This window comes from Rhincodon typus, chromosome 9 (assembly GCF_021869965.1).
Source record: "Rhincodon typus isolate 14 chromosome 9, sRhiTyp1.1, whole genome shotgun sequence".
Classification (NCBI taxonomy): Eukaryota; Metazoa; Chordata; class Chondrichthyes; order Orectolobiformes; family Rhincodontidae; genus Rhincodon; species Rhincodon typus.
Genome location: NC_063340.1, coordinates 30,093,109 through 30,108,721, shown reverse-complemented (window position 1 = coordinate 30,108,721; position 15,613 = coordinate 30,093,109). Strand labels below are relative to the sequence as shown.

At 42.5% G+C, this 15,613-nt stretch overlaps 1 protein-coding gene and 1 pseudogene across 1 annotated transcript in view; both read right to left on the bottom strand.

The window, feature by feature from the left end:
• Positions 1–15,613, bottom strand: part of LOC109918713 (tubby-related protein 4-like) — a 576,781-nt gene that overhangs the window by 309,107 nt on the left and 252,061 nt on the right. The window contains exons 8-10 of the mRNA XM_048600969.1: positions 7,272–7,670; positions 5,383–5,389; positions 1,871–1,909 (exon numbers count right to left, since the gene is read on the bottom strand). Of these exons, the coding sequence (XP_048456926.1) occupies positions 1,871–1,909; positions 5,383–5,389; positions 7,272–7,670 (445 nt within the window). The remainder of the gene's footprint in view (positions 1–1,870; positions 1,910–5,382; positions 5,390–7,271; positions 7,671–15,613) is intronic.
• Positions 8,297–8,485, bottom strand: LOC125484121 (annotated as a pseudogene).

Genomic DNA, 15,613 nt, shown 5'->3' with positions numbered 1-15,613 from the left:
TCTCTGCCCAACTCTCCAATCTATCTATATTCTGCTGTATTCTCCAATAGTCCCCTTCACTATCTGCTACTCCACCAATCTTAGTGTCATCTGCAAACTTGCTCATCAGACCATCTATACCTTCCTCCAGATCATTTATGTATATCACAAACAACAGTGGTCCCAACACGGATCCCTGTGGAACACCACTGGTCACAGTTCTCCATTTTGAGAAAGTCCCTTCCACTACAACTCTCTGGCTCCTGTTGCCCAGCTAGTTCTCTATCCATCTAGTTAGTACACCCTGGACCCCATGAGACTTCACTTTCTCCATCAGCCTATCATGGGGAACCTTATCAAACGCCTTACGGAAGTCCATGGATATGACATCCACAGCCCTTCCCTCATCTATCAACTTTGTCACTTCCTCAAAGAATTCTATCAAGTTGGTAAGACATGACCTTCCCTGCACAAAACCATGCTGCCTATCACTAATAAGCCCATTTTCTTCTGAATGTAAATAGATCCTATCCCTCTGTATCTTCTCCAGCAGCTTCCCCACCACTGACGTCAGGCTCACCGGTCTATAATTACCTGGATTATCCTTGCTACCCTCCTCAAACAAGGGGACAACATTAGCAATTCTCCAGTCCTCTGGGACCTCACCCGTGCTCAAGGATGCTGCAAAGATATCTGTTAAGGCCCCAGCTATTTCCTCTCTCACTTCCCTCAGTAACCTGGGATAGAGCCCATCCAGACCTGGGGACTTGTCCACCCTAATGCCTTTTAGAATACCCAACACTTCCCCCCCTCCTTATGCCGACTTGACCTAGAGTAATCAAACATCTATCCCTAACCTCAACATCCATCATTTCCCTCTCCTCAGTGAATACCGATGCAAAGTACTCATTAAGAATCTCACTCATTTTCTCTGACTCCTCGCATAACTTCCCTCCTTTGTCCTTGATTGGGCCAACCCTTTCTCTAGTTACCCTCTTGCTTCTTATGCACGAATAAAAGGCTTTGGGATTTTCCTTAACCCTGTTTGCTAAAGATATTTCATGACCCCTTTTAGCCCTCTTAATTCCTCATTTCAGATTGGTCCCACTTTCCCTATATTCTTCCAAGGCTTCATCTGTTTTCGGTCACCTAGACCTGATGTATGCTTCATTTTTCCTCTTTGTTAGTCTCTCAATTTCACCTGTCATCCATGGTTCCCTAATCTTGTCCTTTCTATCCCTCATTTTCACAGGGACATGCCTGTGCTGCACTCTAATCAACCTCTCTTTAAAAGCCTCCCACATATCAAATGTGGATTTACCCTCAAACAGCTGTTCCCAATCCACATTCCCCAGCTCCTGCCGAATCTTGCTATAGTTGGCCTTCCTCCAATTTAGCACTCTTCCTTTAGGACCACTCTCGTCTTTGTCTATCAGTATTCTAAAACTTATGGAATTGTGATAACTATTCCCAAAGTAATCCCCTACTGAAACTTCAACCACCTGGCCGAGCTCTTCCCCCAACATCAGGTCCAGTATGGCCCCTTCCCGAGTTGGACTGTTTACATACTGCTCTATAAAACCCTCCTGGATGCTCCTTACAAATTCTGCTCCATCTAAACCCCTAACACTAAGTGAATCCCCGTCAATATTGGGAAAATTAAAATCTCCCATCACCACCCCCCTGTTGCTCCTACATCTTTCCATAATCTGTCTACATATTTGTACCTCTATCTCATGCTCACTGTTGGGAGGCCTGTAGTACAGCCCCAACATTGAAACTTACCTCCCGGCAGCCCCCTGGTCCTCGCTCTCCACCGCTCCCGCTGCTGCTGCAGCAAAAAATGGAGGCCGCTGATTCAACGAGGTAAGTATTTAACTGGGAAACTTACCTCCCGGCAGCCCCCGGTCCTCGCTCTGCACTGCTCTTGCTAAAAATGGAGGAGTTTAGCACTCCAAGTGCGAAAACAAAAAATAAAACAAGTGTCAATCTCTTGGTTTTTTCCGCATTTCCTTAGATGTTATTTTCATCCAGGTAATCATTCAATGCCTTAATTGATTCTGCCTCCTCCATATTTCCTGGGAGTACGTTCTATACCCTAACTATTTGCTGAGTGAAAAAGACTTTCTCCACTTCGCCCTTGCTTTTATTAAATCTATGCCCTGTGGTTCTTGTTCATTTTATGAGTGGGAATAGTTTATCCCCATCTACTCTATTCAGCCCACTGATGATTCTGAAAAGCTCCATTAGATCTCTTCTTAGCCATTTTCTCACCAAAGAGAGCAGTTGTAACTTTTTCAGTCTATCCTGATATTTGAAATTTTTTCATCCCTGGATTCATTCTTGCAAACTGCCTTTGCACACTCTCCAGTGTGTTCACATCCTTCCCATAATGTGCTCACAATTCGACACAAACTCTCCAGCTGAAATCTAAAGTTACAGGATATTCTGGAGGAGGAGGGTGAACAGCCAGTAGTGTGGTATATGTTGACACAAATGACATAGGTCTAAGAAAAAGATGAGTTCCTAAAAGGAGAATATAGGGAGTTAGGAAGTAATTTGAAAAGTAGGACATCAAAAATAGTGATCTCAAGATTACTGCCTTGTTAGAGTATCCCAGTTAGAGTAGAAATACCTGGATATATCAGATGAATGCATGGCTGAAGAGTTGTGCGAGAGTGAGGGTTTCAGATTCTTTGGGTTTTGGGACTGGTTCTGGGGGAGGTGGGACCAGTACAAACTGGGCAGGTTATACCTGGACAGGATTGGGGCTGACATCCAAGGGGGAGTATTTGTGAGAGTGGTTAGGGAGGCTTTAAACTACAAAGCAGGGGATGGGAAATTATGCAAACAATACACATAAATTATAAAGGCCACACATGGGGTAGACAGGAAGAAACCTTTCCCCTTGATGGAAGGATCGATGACCGGGGCCATAGATTTAAGGCAAAGGGCAGAAGGTTTAGAGGAGATGTCAGGAAAAACTTTATTACGTACAGTTTGGTGGGACTTTGGAACTCACTACCTTTAAGGATGGTAGAAGCAGAAACCCACATAACATTTAAGAAGTATTTAGGTGTGCATTTGCGATGCCAAAGCATACAGGGCTATGGGCCATGTTCATTTTTGACTATTGCAGATGTAATGTGCCGAAGGGTCTTTTTCTGTGCTGTAGATCTCCATACCTAGAGGAAGGACAATCAAAGACAAGAACAAACTACAGAAACGGGAGTAAGGGAAGTGATGGGCAGAGAAATCAAGGGCCAAGATCAAATAGGGTGACATTGGAAAATAATGGGAACTGGTAATGTTAAAAAGACAAACCTTAAGTGCCTTAATGCATGGAGCTTTGCGATGAAGTGGATGAGTTAACTCTGCAACTAGATGAAAACGTTTGATAAGTTTCCCCATGGTAGGCTGATGGAGAAAGTGAAGTCGCATGGGGTCCAGGGTGTACTAGCTAGATGGATAGAGAATTGGCTGGGCAACAGGAGCCAGAGAGTTGTAGTGGAAGGGAGTTTCTCAAAATGGAGAACTGTGACCAGTGGTGTTCCACAGGGATCCGTGTTGGGACCACTGTTGTTTGTGATATACATAAATGATCTGGAGGAAGGTATAGATGGTCTGATGAGCAAGTTTGCAGATGACACTAAGATTGGTGGAGTAGCAGATAGTGAAGGGGACTATTGGAGAATACAGCAGAATATAGATAGATTGGAGAGTTGGGCAGAGAAATGGCAGATGGAGTTCAATCCAGGCAAATGCGAGGTGATGCATTTTGGAAGATCCAATTCAAGAGCGAACTATACGGTAAATGGAAAAGCCCTGGGGAAAATTGATGCACAGAGAGATCTGGGTGTTCAGGTCCATTGTACACTGAAGGTGGCAACGCAGGTCGATAGAGTGGTCAAGAAGGCACACGGCATGCTTTCATTCATCAGACGGGGTATTGAGTAAAACAGTTGGCAGGTCATGTTACAGTTGTATAGGACTTTGGTTCGACCACATTTAGAATACTGCGTACAGTTCTGGTCGCCACATTACCAAAAGGACGTGGATGCTTTGGAGAGGGTGCAGAGGAGGTTCACCAGGATGTCGCCTGGTATGGAGGGCGCTAGCTATGAAGATAGGTCGAGTAGATTAGGATTATTTACATTAGAAAGATGGAGGTTGAGGGGGGACCTGATTGAGGTCTACAAAATCATGACAGGTATAGACAGGGTGGACAGCAAGAAGCTTTTTCCAGAGAGGGGGACTCAATTACTAGGGGTCACGATTTCAAGGTGAGAGGGGAAAAGTTTAAGGGAGATATGCGTGGAAAGTTCTTTACGCAGAGAGTGGTGGGTGCCTGGAACGCGTTGCCAGCGGAGGTGGTAGAGGCAGGCACGATAGCGTCATTTAAGATGTATCTAGACAGATACATGAATGGGCAGGGAGCAGAGGGATACAGATCCTTGGAAAATAGGTGACAGGGTTAGATAGAGGATCTGGATCGGCGCAGGCTTGGAGGGCCGAAGGGCCTGTTCCTATGCTGTAATTTTCTTTGTTCTTTGTTCTTTGTTTAATAAGCTAGTGAAGATACATTGGGCCAAATAGCCTGTTTCAGCACCATAACATTTTTGTGATTCTGCTGCCTTCAAGGATCTATGGACATGGACACCAAGGTCCCTGTGAACTTCTGCACTTCCTGGTATCCTACCACTCAACAGGTACTCTTTTGCCTCATCATCTCTCTCAAAATGTCTCACCTCGAGATTGAATTCCATTTGCCACTGTTCAACCCATTTGACCAGCTTATCTACATCGTCCTCTCGCCTAAGGTTTTTCACTTTTGTATTTACCACACAACCAATTTTCACTTTATCTGTGAACTTATAAAGTATATCTCTTAAATTCATGTTGCAATCATTAATATATACTTCAAACAGGAAAGGACCCAACACTGAACCCTGTGGTATGTCACCGGACCTAGATATCCAGTCACAAAAACACACTTCAACCATCACTCTCTGCTTCCGTCACTAAGTCAATTTTGGATCCAATCTGACAAATTGCCCTGGATCCCACAGGCTGTTAGCTTTTTAACCGGTCTGTCATGTCAAGACCTGTCAAAAGCTTTACTGAAACCTACGCAGATTTCATTAACTGCACTACTGTCAGTCACACAAGTCAGCTTCTAGAAAAATTCAAATTTGTTAGACGTGATCTTCTCCTTACAAAGCCTTGCCAACTACCCTTCATTAATCCATGCCTCTCCAAGTGGAGTTTAATTCTGTCCCTCAGATTCTTTTTCAGTGGTTTTTCAACCACTGATGTTAGACCCATTGGCCAATAGTTTCCTATCTTATCCCATCACCTTTCTTGAATAATGGTAGCACAGTAGATGTCTTTCAGTCCTCTTACCACCCTCCTGCGGACAGAAAAGCTTTAAAAATTAATGTCAGAGGACCTGCAATCTCCTACCTTGCCTCCTACAGCAGTCTGGAATACATTTCATTTGAGTCTGTAGATTTATCCAGTTTCAAGTCTGCCAAAACTGCTAGTACCTCCCCTTGAACAAAGCTACTTTATTAAGGTACATCACTGATACTTACAACTGCATTCCTCTACAGCTTCAGCTATGTTGTTCAGCTCCACGCACACATTACTATGTTGGTCCCTAATAGGCCCGACTCATTCTCCGGTTATGTTCTTACCCTAAATATACCTATAAAATACCTTTGAGTTTATTTTTTAAACGTTACCTGCCAGTGTTTATTTATGTCCCCTTTTTGCTCTCCTAATTTCTTTTCATCGAAGTAACTTCCTGCCATCATTTCAGGCCAGATTTACCTCAACCCAACTGGAAATAGTTTTACAAAGCGGAGGTTGACCCCCCTCTGAGAACCAAAAATGAAACATCCAAAAAGGAGCACTTCACCCTATAATCTGTAAAGAGAATGTGAAAAGTGGTGTAACCTGCCTCTCAGCAACTTCTAGTGGTTAAATAAAAATAAATCCCTGACACTCACTTAAAAATCAACAAGTAACAATTAATTAATTTAACTCTAACAGTGAACAAATTAACTAAACTACTAACAAACTGAATAAATCTCTTCTAACTACCAACTATTCCCGAATAAACAAGATTCAAATGGTATGTTATTCCAATAAATACAAGTCCCACTTATATTAAGAAAAAGAATTTAGTCCCTCAAATTTACAGCCAGGTTACGAGTCTTCCGGAAAGCTCTGTGCCTTCTCCCAAGATTCTTCTATCAGGAATGCCTTCTCCATCAATTCTTGTGTCAGGAATGTTAACGAGTTGTGCTGTGGGTACCATTTTTATTTAGATAGTGTTTTCTCTAAGACATAGAGGAGGCTGTGAGAGCCAGTGATTCTCTCAAGAGCTGAGCGCTGTTAGCTCTGGCGGATAGCAGTTAGCTCTGGGGCTTTGTCCAACTGTTCCCTTCTTTTATTCCAGTGATGACATATCAATATTTCTTAAAGTAGAATTGGTCCTATGTTGTCAAAACCATCAGATTTAAATTTAATTGGTTTTTGGTATCTAAGTATCTGGTTCAAATAGATTGGTTAAATTCAAAATTTGTTGTCTTGGTAAAAACTGCTGCTTGGCCTACTAACCATACAGCCTTCCAATATAAACGTTTCAACTCAGGCGCTCTCTGTGTACTTGCCAAATTTCAAGTTGCTGCTCACAGACATCCATTTTAAATCTCTAAGCATCGAGAAAGCACATCAGCTTTTAAAGGGACCACACAATGCTTTCCTACCAGCATTTGACAAACACCAAGCTCTAACTTCCTGCCTCCCGATCCACAAGTACTCTACCCAACTTCACAATACCTCCCCCCTTAAGAAAAAGATGAACCATAATTATGAAAAGATGGCTTCATTTTTTTTCTCTTAAAATCTTAACTGCATTATATTACTAGATCCATAGCTCATTAATCTACAGTTACACATTTTATATTAATTCTATTCATACGCAACATTGAACACTACCATTTCTATCTTATATAAACATTTTTCTTTCAAACCTCAATAAAGCATCCATAATAATATTCTCATGACTCGCAGCATGTACAATCTGTAAATGAAATGCTTGTATATGATGCTCAACAAAACTTTCTGGCGCTCTTGGCCTTAAATCTTTCCAGAAATGTCAAAGAAGTGTGATCGATATACACAATCGTCTCTGATGCATTATTTGCAATGTAAACATTAAAATGTTGTAAGGCCATTACCAAACTCAATAGCCCTTTTCAATGGTTGAATAGTTTTTCTGGTGCTATTGAGTTTTTTTTTGAAAAATAACTGATTGGTCTTTCAATTCCACAGTGATCCTTCTGTAACAACACAGCTCCAACACCTACATTGCTTGCATCGATGGCGACTTTGAAGGATTTCAAAAACTTTAGCATGGCTAAAATTGGTGCAGTGGTTAGCACTGCCTTTAAATTCTCAAATGCCTCCTGGCACTGTTCTGTCCACCAAAATTTTGTGTTCTTTTTTAACAAATCCGCCAACAGTGCCACTACGCTACTGAAGTTTGGTACAAATGTCCTGTAGAATCCGCTCAATGCTTCCTTCTTCGAGGATGGACTTTGAAATTCCTCGATGGCCTTCATCTTCACGTTCCTCAGTATCATCCGTCTGTTTCTGACGTTGTGCCCGAAAAATGTCACACCCTTGTTCAGAAATAGATGCAAGGACAAAATCAACAATTACCGGCCAATTAGTTTAAACTCAGTGACAGGAAAGCATTTAGAAATGGTGATTTGGAGCACAAGTTAGCAGTCATTCAGTCAAGTCTGGGTTGTTTAAGGAATGCCCATAAGGACTGGTTAAAGAGAATTCATAATTAACAAACTTGATGAGGTAACAGAGAGGATTGACAAAGTATGCAGCTGATGTGGTGTACCTGGAGAATTGAACCCATGCTATTGGTGTCACACTGCATTACAAACAAGTCATCAGCCAACTGAGATAAACCTCACCAATATCACCATTATATTAGATAAGCTGAAATTTTAATCACTTCAAACCAAAATATTAAAAACAAAAGCAATTGGCTGGGTTCTGCAGCACGAGATGTGCTTTGAAAGCTAACAATGTTATTAAGCTCAACCAGGGTGTAGTGAGTCAGACATAGCTGTTGTGTCGGTGCAATTGTGAAGAGTGAGTGATCGTTTTTAATTTTTCTGATCACCTGCTCAGAAAGATATTATTATACACCTCTGGAGCAGATGGGGCTTGAACCCTAGCCTCCCTGTCCAGGAGTAGGGAGACTACCACTGTGCAATAAGACTGCCTTACTCAGAATACATTTTCTTCCTCCACTTCTCTAGAGACACAGAACAATCATCAATTGTTAAAAACGCTTGCAACAAAGCGTCTCTTCTAACTGGTTTCACACTCAGAAGGAGACACTATAAGTCATTTTCATGGTTATTGAGACCAAACGCTCCAAAACCATTTCTACAGAAATGATCCCTAAGGTTATACTATGCGCTTAAAAATATTTAAATGTGTTATAACGGAGTGTTATTTTTCCAGGTGAAGCAGCATTTCAGTTGTACTTATTCACTGCTCATAAGGCAAGATTTGCCAAAGGTGACTGTTTGTGGAATTTCTCCACTCTTTCATAGGACCCTGACCTCGCAGTTGCTTGCAATTTCAATAAACCACCATGTACTTATGCTAACATTTCTTCCCTAGGTCTGCTGCAATGTTTCAACAAAGCACAAGCTCAAGAAACAACACCTCATTTTCCACTTAGGTACTTTACAGCAGTAAGTCTCAAAACTGAGTTCAGTAATAGTAGAAAATGATCGCATTATGTCTGTTATCTATTTTTCTTATGTTCTACATATGGCAATAATGAGGGGATTCAATATTTAGGTGGACACGCATGCTCTGCAGTTAAGAAAAGGAAACTAAAAGGATTCTTTTCTTCCTAAAGATCACAAGGAAAATATTATCCAAGTCAAGTGTACATTGGTATATTGGTCAGGAGAAGCAAGATTGAAAGGTGTGAGAAAGAGGAATCTCTTTTCATGCGGGAGCAAATTGCTGCAGATGCTAGAATCTGTCCTGAAAACAAAAAATGCTGGAAATCACAGTGGGTTAAGCAGCATCCATGGAGAGAGCAAGCTAACGTTTCGCGTCTGGATGACTCTTCATCAAAGCTGATGTGAAGTTATGCAATAATGGGGAAGTGGAGTGCTCCGGGAAAAAGGGTGTTAATAGTGCAGATTAAGTGATCAGTTAAAATTTGTAAAGTAGTTCGCACGCAAATTTTTGTTTTAAAAGCCTTAGATGGAAATTGGACCATTAAAGGATAGATAGAATAATATCATAGGTAATGATAAAGAAATGGCAAAAACATTTTTTTTTGCTTTGGAATTTAGCAGCAATTAGGATAAATGAACTTGACATTAAAGTATGAGATGAGTAATGAGGGAAGTGCATTTAAAATATAAAAAATGTATTGAATAATCAAACACAGAAGAGTACAAAACCCCAGTCCAGATGGATTGTATATGTGCATTTTAAGAGATAACAGACGCATTTGGGAACATGAACTTGCGATTTCAAGAAGTAATTGGATATAGTACTTGGGGCTAAAGGGGGAGAATGAGCAGCCAAAGGTTGTGGTCCCTATGGGTACCAATAACATAGGCAAAAAGAAAGATGAGGTCCTGCAAAGGGAGTTCAGTGAGTTAGGTAGGAAGTTGAAAAACAGGACCTCTAGGAATGTTATATCAGGATTAGAGATAGTAGGAACTGCAGATGCTGGAGAATCTGAGATAACAAGGTGTAGAGCTGGATGAGCACAGCAGGCCAAGCAGCATCAGAGGAGCAGGAAAGCTGACGTTTCGAGTCGAGACCCTTCTTCAGAAATGGGGGAGGGGAAGGGGATTCTGAAATAAATAGGGAGAGAGGGGGAGGCGGATAGAAGATGGATAAAGGAGAAGATAGGTGGAGAGGAGACAGACAGGTCAAAAAGGCGGGGGTGGAGCCAGTAAAGGTGAGTGTAGGTGGGGAGTTAGGGGGGGATAGGGGATAGGTGGGAGGAAGGACAGGTTAGGGAGGCAGGGACAAGCTGGGCTGGTTTTGGGATGCGGTCGGGGGAGGGGAGATTTTGAAGCTTGTGAAGTCCACATTGATCCCATTGGACTGCAGGGTTCCCAAGTGAAATATGAGGTGCTGTTCCTGCAACCTTCAGGTGGCATCGTTGTGGCACTGCAGGAGGCCCAGGATGGACATGATATCTGAGGAGTGGGAGGGGGAGTTGAAATGGTTCGCGACTGGGAGGTTCAGTTGTTTGTTGCGAACCAAGCATAGGTGTTCCACAAAGCGGTCCCCAAGCCTCCGCTTGGTTTCCCCGATGTAGAGGAGGCCACATCGGGAACAGCGGATACAGTATACCACATTAGCAGATGTGCAAATGAACATCTGTTTGATGTGGAAGGTCTTCTTGGGGCCTGGGATGGGGGTGAGGGGGAGGTGTAGGGGCAGGTGTAGCACTTCTTGTGGTTGCAGGGAAAAGTGCCGGGCGTGGTGGGGCTGGTGGGGAGTGTGGAGCGGACGAGGGAGTCACGGAGAGAGTGGTCCCTCCGGAAAGCAGATAAGGGTGGGAAGGGAAAAATGTCTTTGGTAGTGGGGTCAGATTGCAGATGGCGGAAGTGGCGGAGGATGATGCGTTGGATTTGGAGGTTGGTGGGGTGGACGAGGGGGATCCTGTTTTGGTTGTTATTGCTGGGAGGGGTGTGAGGGATGAGTTGCTGGAAATGTGGGAGACGCGGTCGAGGGCATTTTCAACCACTGTTGGGGGGGAGGTTGCGGTTTATGTCAGGATTACTTCCTTCGAGGTTAGGAATAGGAAGATAGTACAGCTAAATATTTGGCTAAAGAGCTGGTGAAGGAGGGAGGGCTTCAGGACCAGAATGCTCTTGTGAAAATGAAGGATAAGAATGCCAAGATTCAGGAATCATGGATGACAGGAGAAATTGAAAGCTTAGTCAAGAAGGAAAAGGAGGTATATGAGAAAACTGAAGACAAAGACTGCCATCAAAGATATAAGCATAGCAGGTAAGAACGCAAACAAGGATTTAAGACGGCTATAAGGGGCCATGAAATGTCTTTGACAAATAGGATTAAGGAAAATCCCAAGGCTTTTTATACATATATAAAGAGCAAGAGGGTAGCTAGGGAAAGGACTCAAGGTCAAAGGAGGGAATTTATTCATAGGGCCGGAGGGAATGGTTGAGATCCTTAATTAATACTTTACATCGGTACTTATATAGGTGAAGGACATGGTGGATGGTGAGTCTCAGGAGGAGTATGTTGATATTCTAGAGCATATCAATACAAAAAAGGAGGTGGTGTCGGGTGTTTTGAAAAACATTAAGGTAGACAAGTTCCCCGGGCCTGATAGGATTTATCCCAAATACTGAGGAAGGCGGATGAGGAAATTGCTGGGGCCTTGTACGAAATCTTTGTATTCTCTGTAGTCACAGGAGAGATCCCAAAAGATTGGAGAATAGCCAATGTTGTTCTTTTGTTTAAGAAGGGCAACAAGAATAATCCAGGAAATTATAGGCCATTGAGCTTTACGTCAGAATAAGATTCATTCTCAATTAGAAAATATGGACTTATTAGTGATAATCAGTATGGCTTTGTGCAGGGAAGCTCATGTCTCACAAACTTGAGTTTTTTGAGGAAATGACAAAGGTGAAGTCACATGGGATCTGCGATGAGCTGGTAAGATGGATACAGAACTGGCTTAGTCATTGAAGACAAAGAGTAGCATTGCAAGGGTGTTTTTCTGACTGGAGATCTATGACCAGTAGTATTCCACAGGGATCAACGCTGGGACCCCTGTTATTTGTAATATATATATAAATGATTTGAAGGAGAATGCAGGTGGCCTGATTGGTAAGTTAGCAGATGATTTGGAGATTGGGGGAGTTGCAGACAGTGAGGAGGACTGCGAGAGGATACAGCAGGATATAGATAGGCTGAAGATGTGGGCGGAGAAATGGCAGATGGAGTTTAATCCAGATAAATGAAAGGTGATGCATTTTGGAAGATCTAATGCAAGAGGGAAGTATAGAATGCTTAGTAGTATCATCATACACAGGGATTTAGGTATGCGGGTCCACAGTTCCCTGAAAGTGACAAAACAAATGGATAAGGTGGTCAAGAAGGCATATAGCATACTTGCCTTCATCAGTCAGGCATAGAGTATAAAGATTGACAAGTCATGTTGCAGCTGTACAGAACTTCAGTTAGGCCACATTTTGAATATTGCAAACAGTTCTGGTTATCATACTACAAGAAGGATGTGGAGGCTTTGGAGAGAAATGGTTTACCAGAATGTTGCCTGGATTGGACAATATTAGCTGTGAGGAGAGATTAGATAAACTTGGTTTGTTTTCACTGTTGGAAGATGAGGGATGGCCTGTTAGAAGTTTACAAAATTATGACAGGCATGGATAGAATGGATAGTCGGAGTCTTTTTCCCAGGGTGGAAATTACTAGGGGACACAGCTTTAAGGTGAGCTTAAAGGAGATGTGAGGCAAATATTTTATGTAGAGGGTGGTAAATGCCTGGAATGCGCTGCCAGAGGTGGTGGAGGAGAGGGACACAACAGCAAAATTTAAGAGGCATTTTATTTGAATACGCAGGGCATGGAGGAGTACAGAGCGCTTAGAGGCAAAAGGTTTTTAGTTTAGAAAGGCATCACATGTCAGCGCCATTTTGGTGGGCCAGAGGGCCTGTTCTTGTGCTTTTTTTTGCTCTTTGATATGGGGGAAAGGTGGGTGCAGTCTACTGAATTGGATGATCAACCATGATAATAATGAATGGTGAAACACACTCAAAGGGCCAAGGGGCTTAGTCCTGTTCCTAGCTTCTATGTTTCTAACATGAAGGTGTATTCATTAATTAGAAATAGCAGACAAAAAAGGAACTGGAAATGGGATAGCATTGTTAGTGAATGAGTAAAATCAATGCAATTGTGAGGAAAGATATCGTTGATGAGTTCATAGAGGCATATAAGAGAATGGGCCTCAGACTAAACATAGAATCAGAGAATTTTACAGTACAGAAGGAAGCTGTTCGACCCATTCATGTCTGTACTGGCTCCGAAAAGAGCTACCCAGCTAGTCCAACTCTCCAGCCTTATCTCCATAGCCCTCTAACTTCATCACTTTCAAATATATATTCTGCTCTCTTTTGAAACCTCCTATGGAATCTCCCTCCACCACTCTCCCAGACAGTGCATTCCAAATCCTAACAACTCTGAGTAAAGAAGTTCTCCTCATCTCATAGATTCATACAGCACAGAAAAGGCCCTTCAGCCTGACGACTCTGCACTGACAATAACTACCACTGAAGGTGCGCTAATCCTAATTTCCTGCACTTGTCCTATATCCTTGAATGTTATGTTATTTCAAGTGCTCATCCAAATATTTTTTAAAGGTTGTAAGGTTTCCAGCTGCCACTACCATCCTAGGCAGTGCATTCCAGAAACACACCACCCACTGAGTGAATTTTTTTTCCCAAATCCCCTGTTAATCTCCTGCCCCTTACCCTAAAACAATGCCCTCATGATTGACCCCTCAACCAAGGGGAACAGCCGCTGTCCATTCACCCTGTCCATACCCTTTATAATCTTATATACCTTAATCATGTCCCCCCTCAGTCTTCTCTGCTCTAAAGGAGAGCAATCTAAACCTATCTAATCTCTCCCTGTAGCTCAATCTCTCCACCTCAGACAACATCAAGAACCTCCTCTGCACCCCTCTAGAGCTATCCCATTCTTCCTGTAGCAAGGCGACCAGAACTGCACACAATACTCTAGTTGTGGCCTGCCCAACACTCTGTACAACTCCAATGTTACCTCCTTGCTCTTATATTCTATGCTACAACCGATGAAAGCAAGTGTCCCATATGCCTTCTTAACTATCCTATTCACATGCTCCCTCACATTTTCATCTAGATGAATAATAGATAAAGCAAACAAAAGGGTCCCAGTACTGATCATTATGGTACACCCCTGGACACCAGCCTTCAGTTACTAAAACAGCTGTCTACCACTACCCTTTATGTCCTATTATTAAGCCAATTTCTGTTCCATCTCGCCAAGTTTCCTTCAATTCCATGTGCTTTAACCTTCTCAATCAATCAGTCTCCCATGTGGGCCTTTGTCAAAAGCTTTGCGAAAGTTCGTATAAACTACATCAACTGAACATCCTTCATCCACACATTTGATCACGTTTTCAAAAAAATCTAACATATTTGTTAGAAGTGACCTCCGTCTGACAAAGCCTGACTATCTGTAATTAACCCATGCCTTTCCAAGTAGGTATTTATTTGCTCCTTCAGAATTTTCTCCAACAGTTTCCCTACTACTGGCGTGAGGTCTATAATTTTCTGGTTCATCTCTATTACTGTTCGTGAAAAGTGGAATCACATTAGCTGTCCTCTAGTCCTCTGGCACTTCGTGTCAGAGCCCCTGCAATTTCCTGCCGCACCTCCCACAGCAGCCTGGGATGCAATTCATCTGAGCTGGGGATTTGTCTATTTTTAAGCCTGATAGAGTCCCCAGTACCTCCCCATATTCTATGTCAAACTGTGTTCTTCACAGTCCCTTTTCCTGAATCCTGTACTTATGTTCTTCTTTTCCAGAGTGAAGACTGAAGAGAAGTATTCATTTAACACCCTCCAGTATCCTGCAGCTTCACACACAGGTTGGCCCCTTGGTCCCAAATGGGCCCTATTCTTTCCCTGGTTAATCTCTTACCTTTAATGCATTTATAATGTATTTTAAGGTTCTCCTTAATCCTGTTCATAAGGCCTTTATCATGCCCCCTGTTTGCTCTTCTAATGACTTTCTTAAGCTTTCTGCTGCACTTCCTGCATTTCTCTAGGGGTGCAGCTGAATTGCTCCCCTTGGATTTGCTAGATGTCCTTCTCTTCTTCCTCACCCAGTCCTGAATTGCCCTAGACATCTAGGGTCTCTGAACTTACTGTTCCTACATTTTCCTCTAAAGGATACATGTTGGATCTGTACTCTCCCCAGCTCCCTTTTGAATGACCCCACTACTCCGCTATAGACATATCTGCAAGCAGCTGTTCCCAGTCAACTGTGGCCAGATCCTGCTTTATTTTAATAAAATCTGCCTTTCCCCAATCCAAAGTTATTTTCTGCAGGCCATCTTTTCCCTTGTCCAGAACAAATTTGAACAATACCATGGTGTAGTCGCTGTTGCCTAAATGTTTCCCTGCTGCCACATTGAACACTTGTCTGCCTTCTTTCCCCAGAACGAGATCCAGCACTGTGTTGTCCCTGTTGGATCTTCTAATGTATGCACTGATACAAAAAACTCTCCTGGATGTTTTTCAAGAAATCTGCCCCTTCTAAACCCTTAACAATATGACTGTTCCAATTTAAATTAGCAAAATTGAAATCTCCTCATATAATTACTCAATTATTACTCTTAAATACCTGTAAATAGTCTACATATTTGCTCCTCTATTTGCCACTAACTCAACTCTTTGGGGGCCTATAATACACTCACAGAAAAGTAGCTGTCCCCTTGACATTCCTATATTCTACCC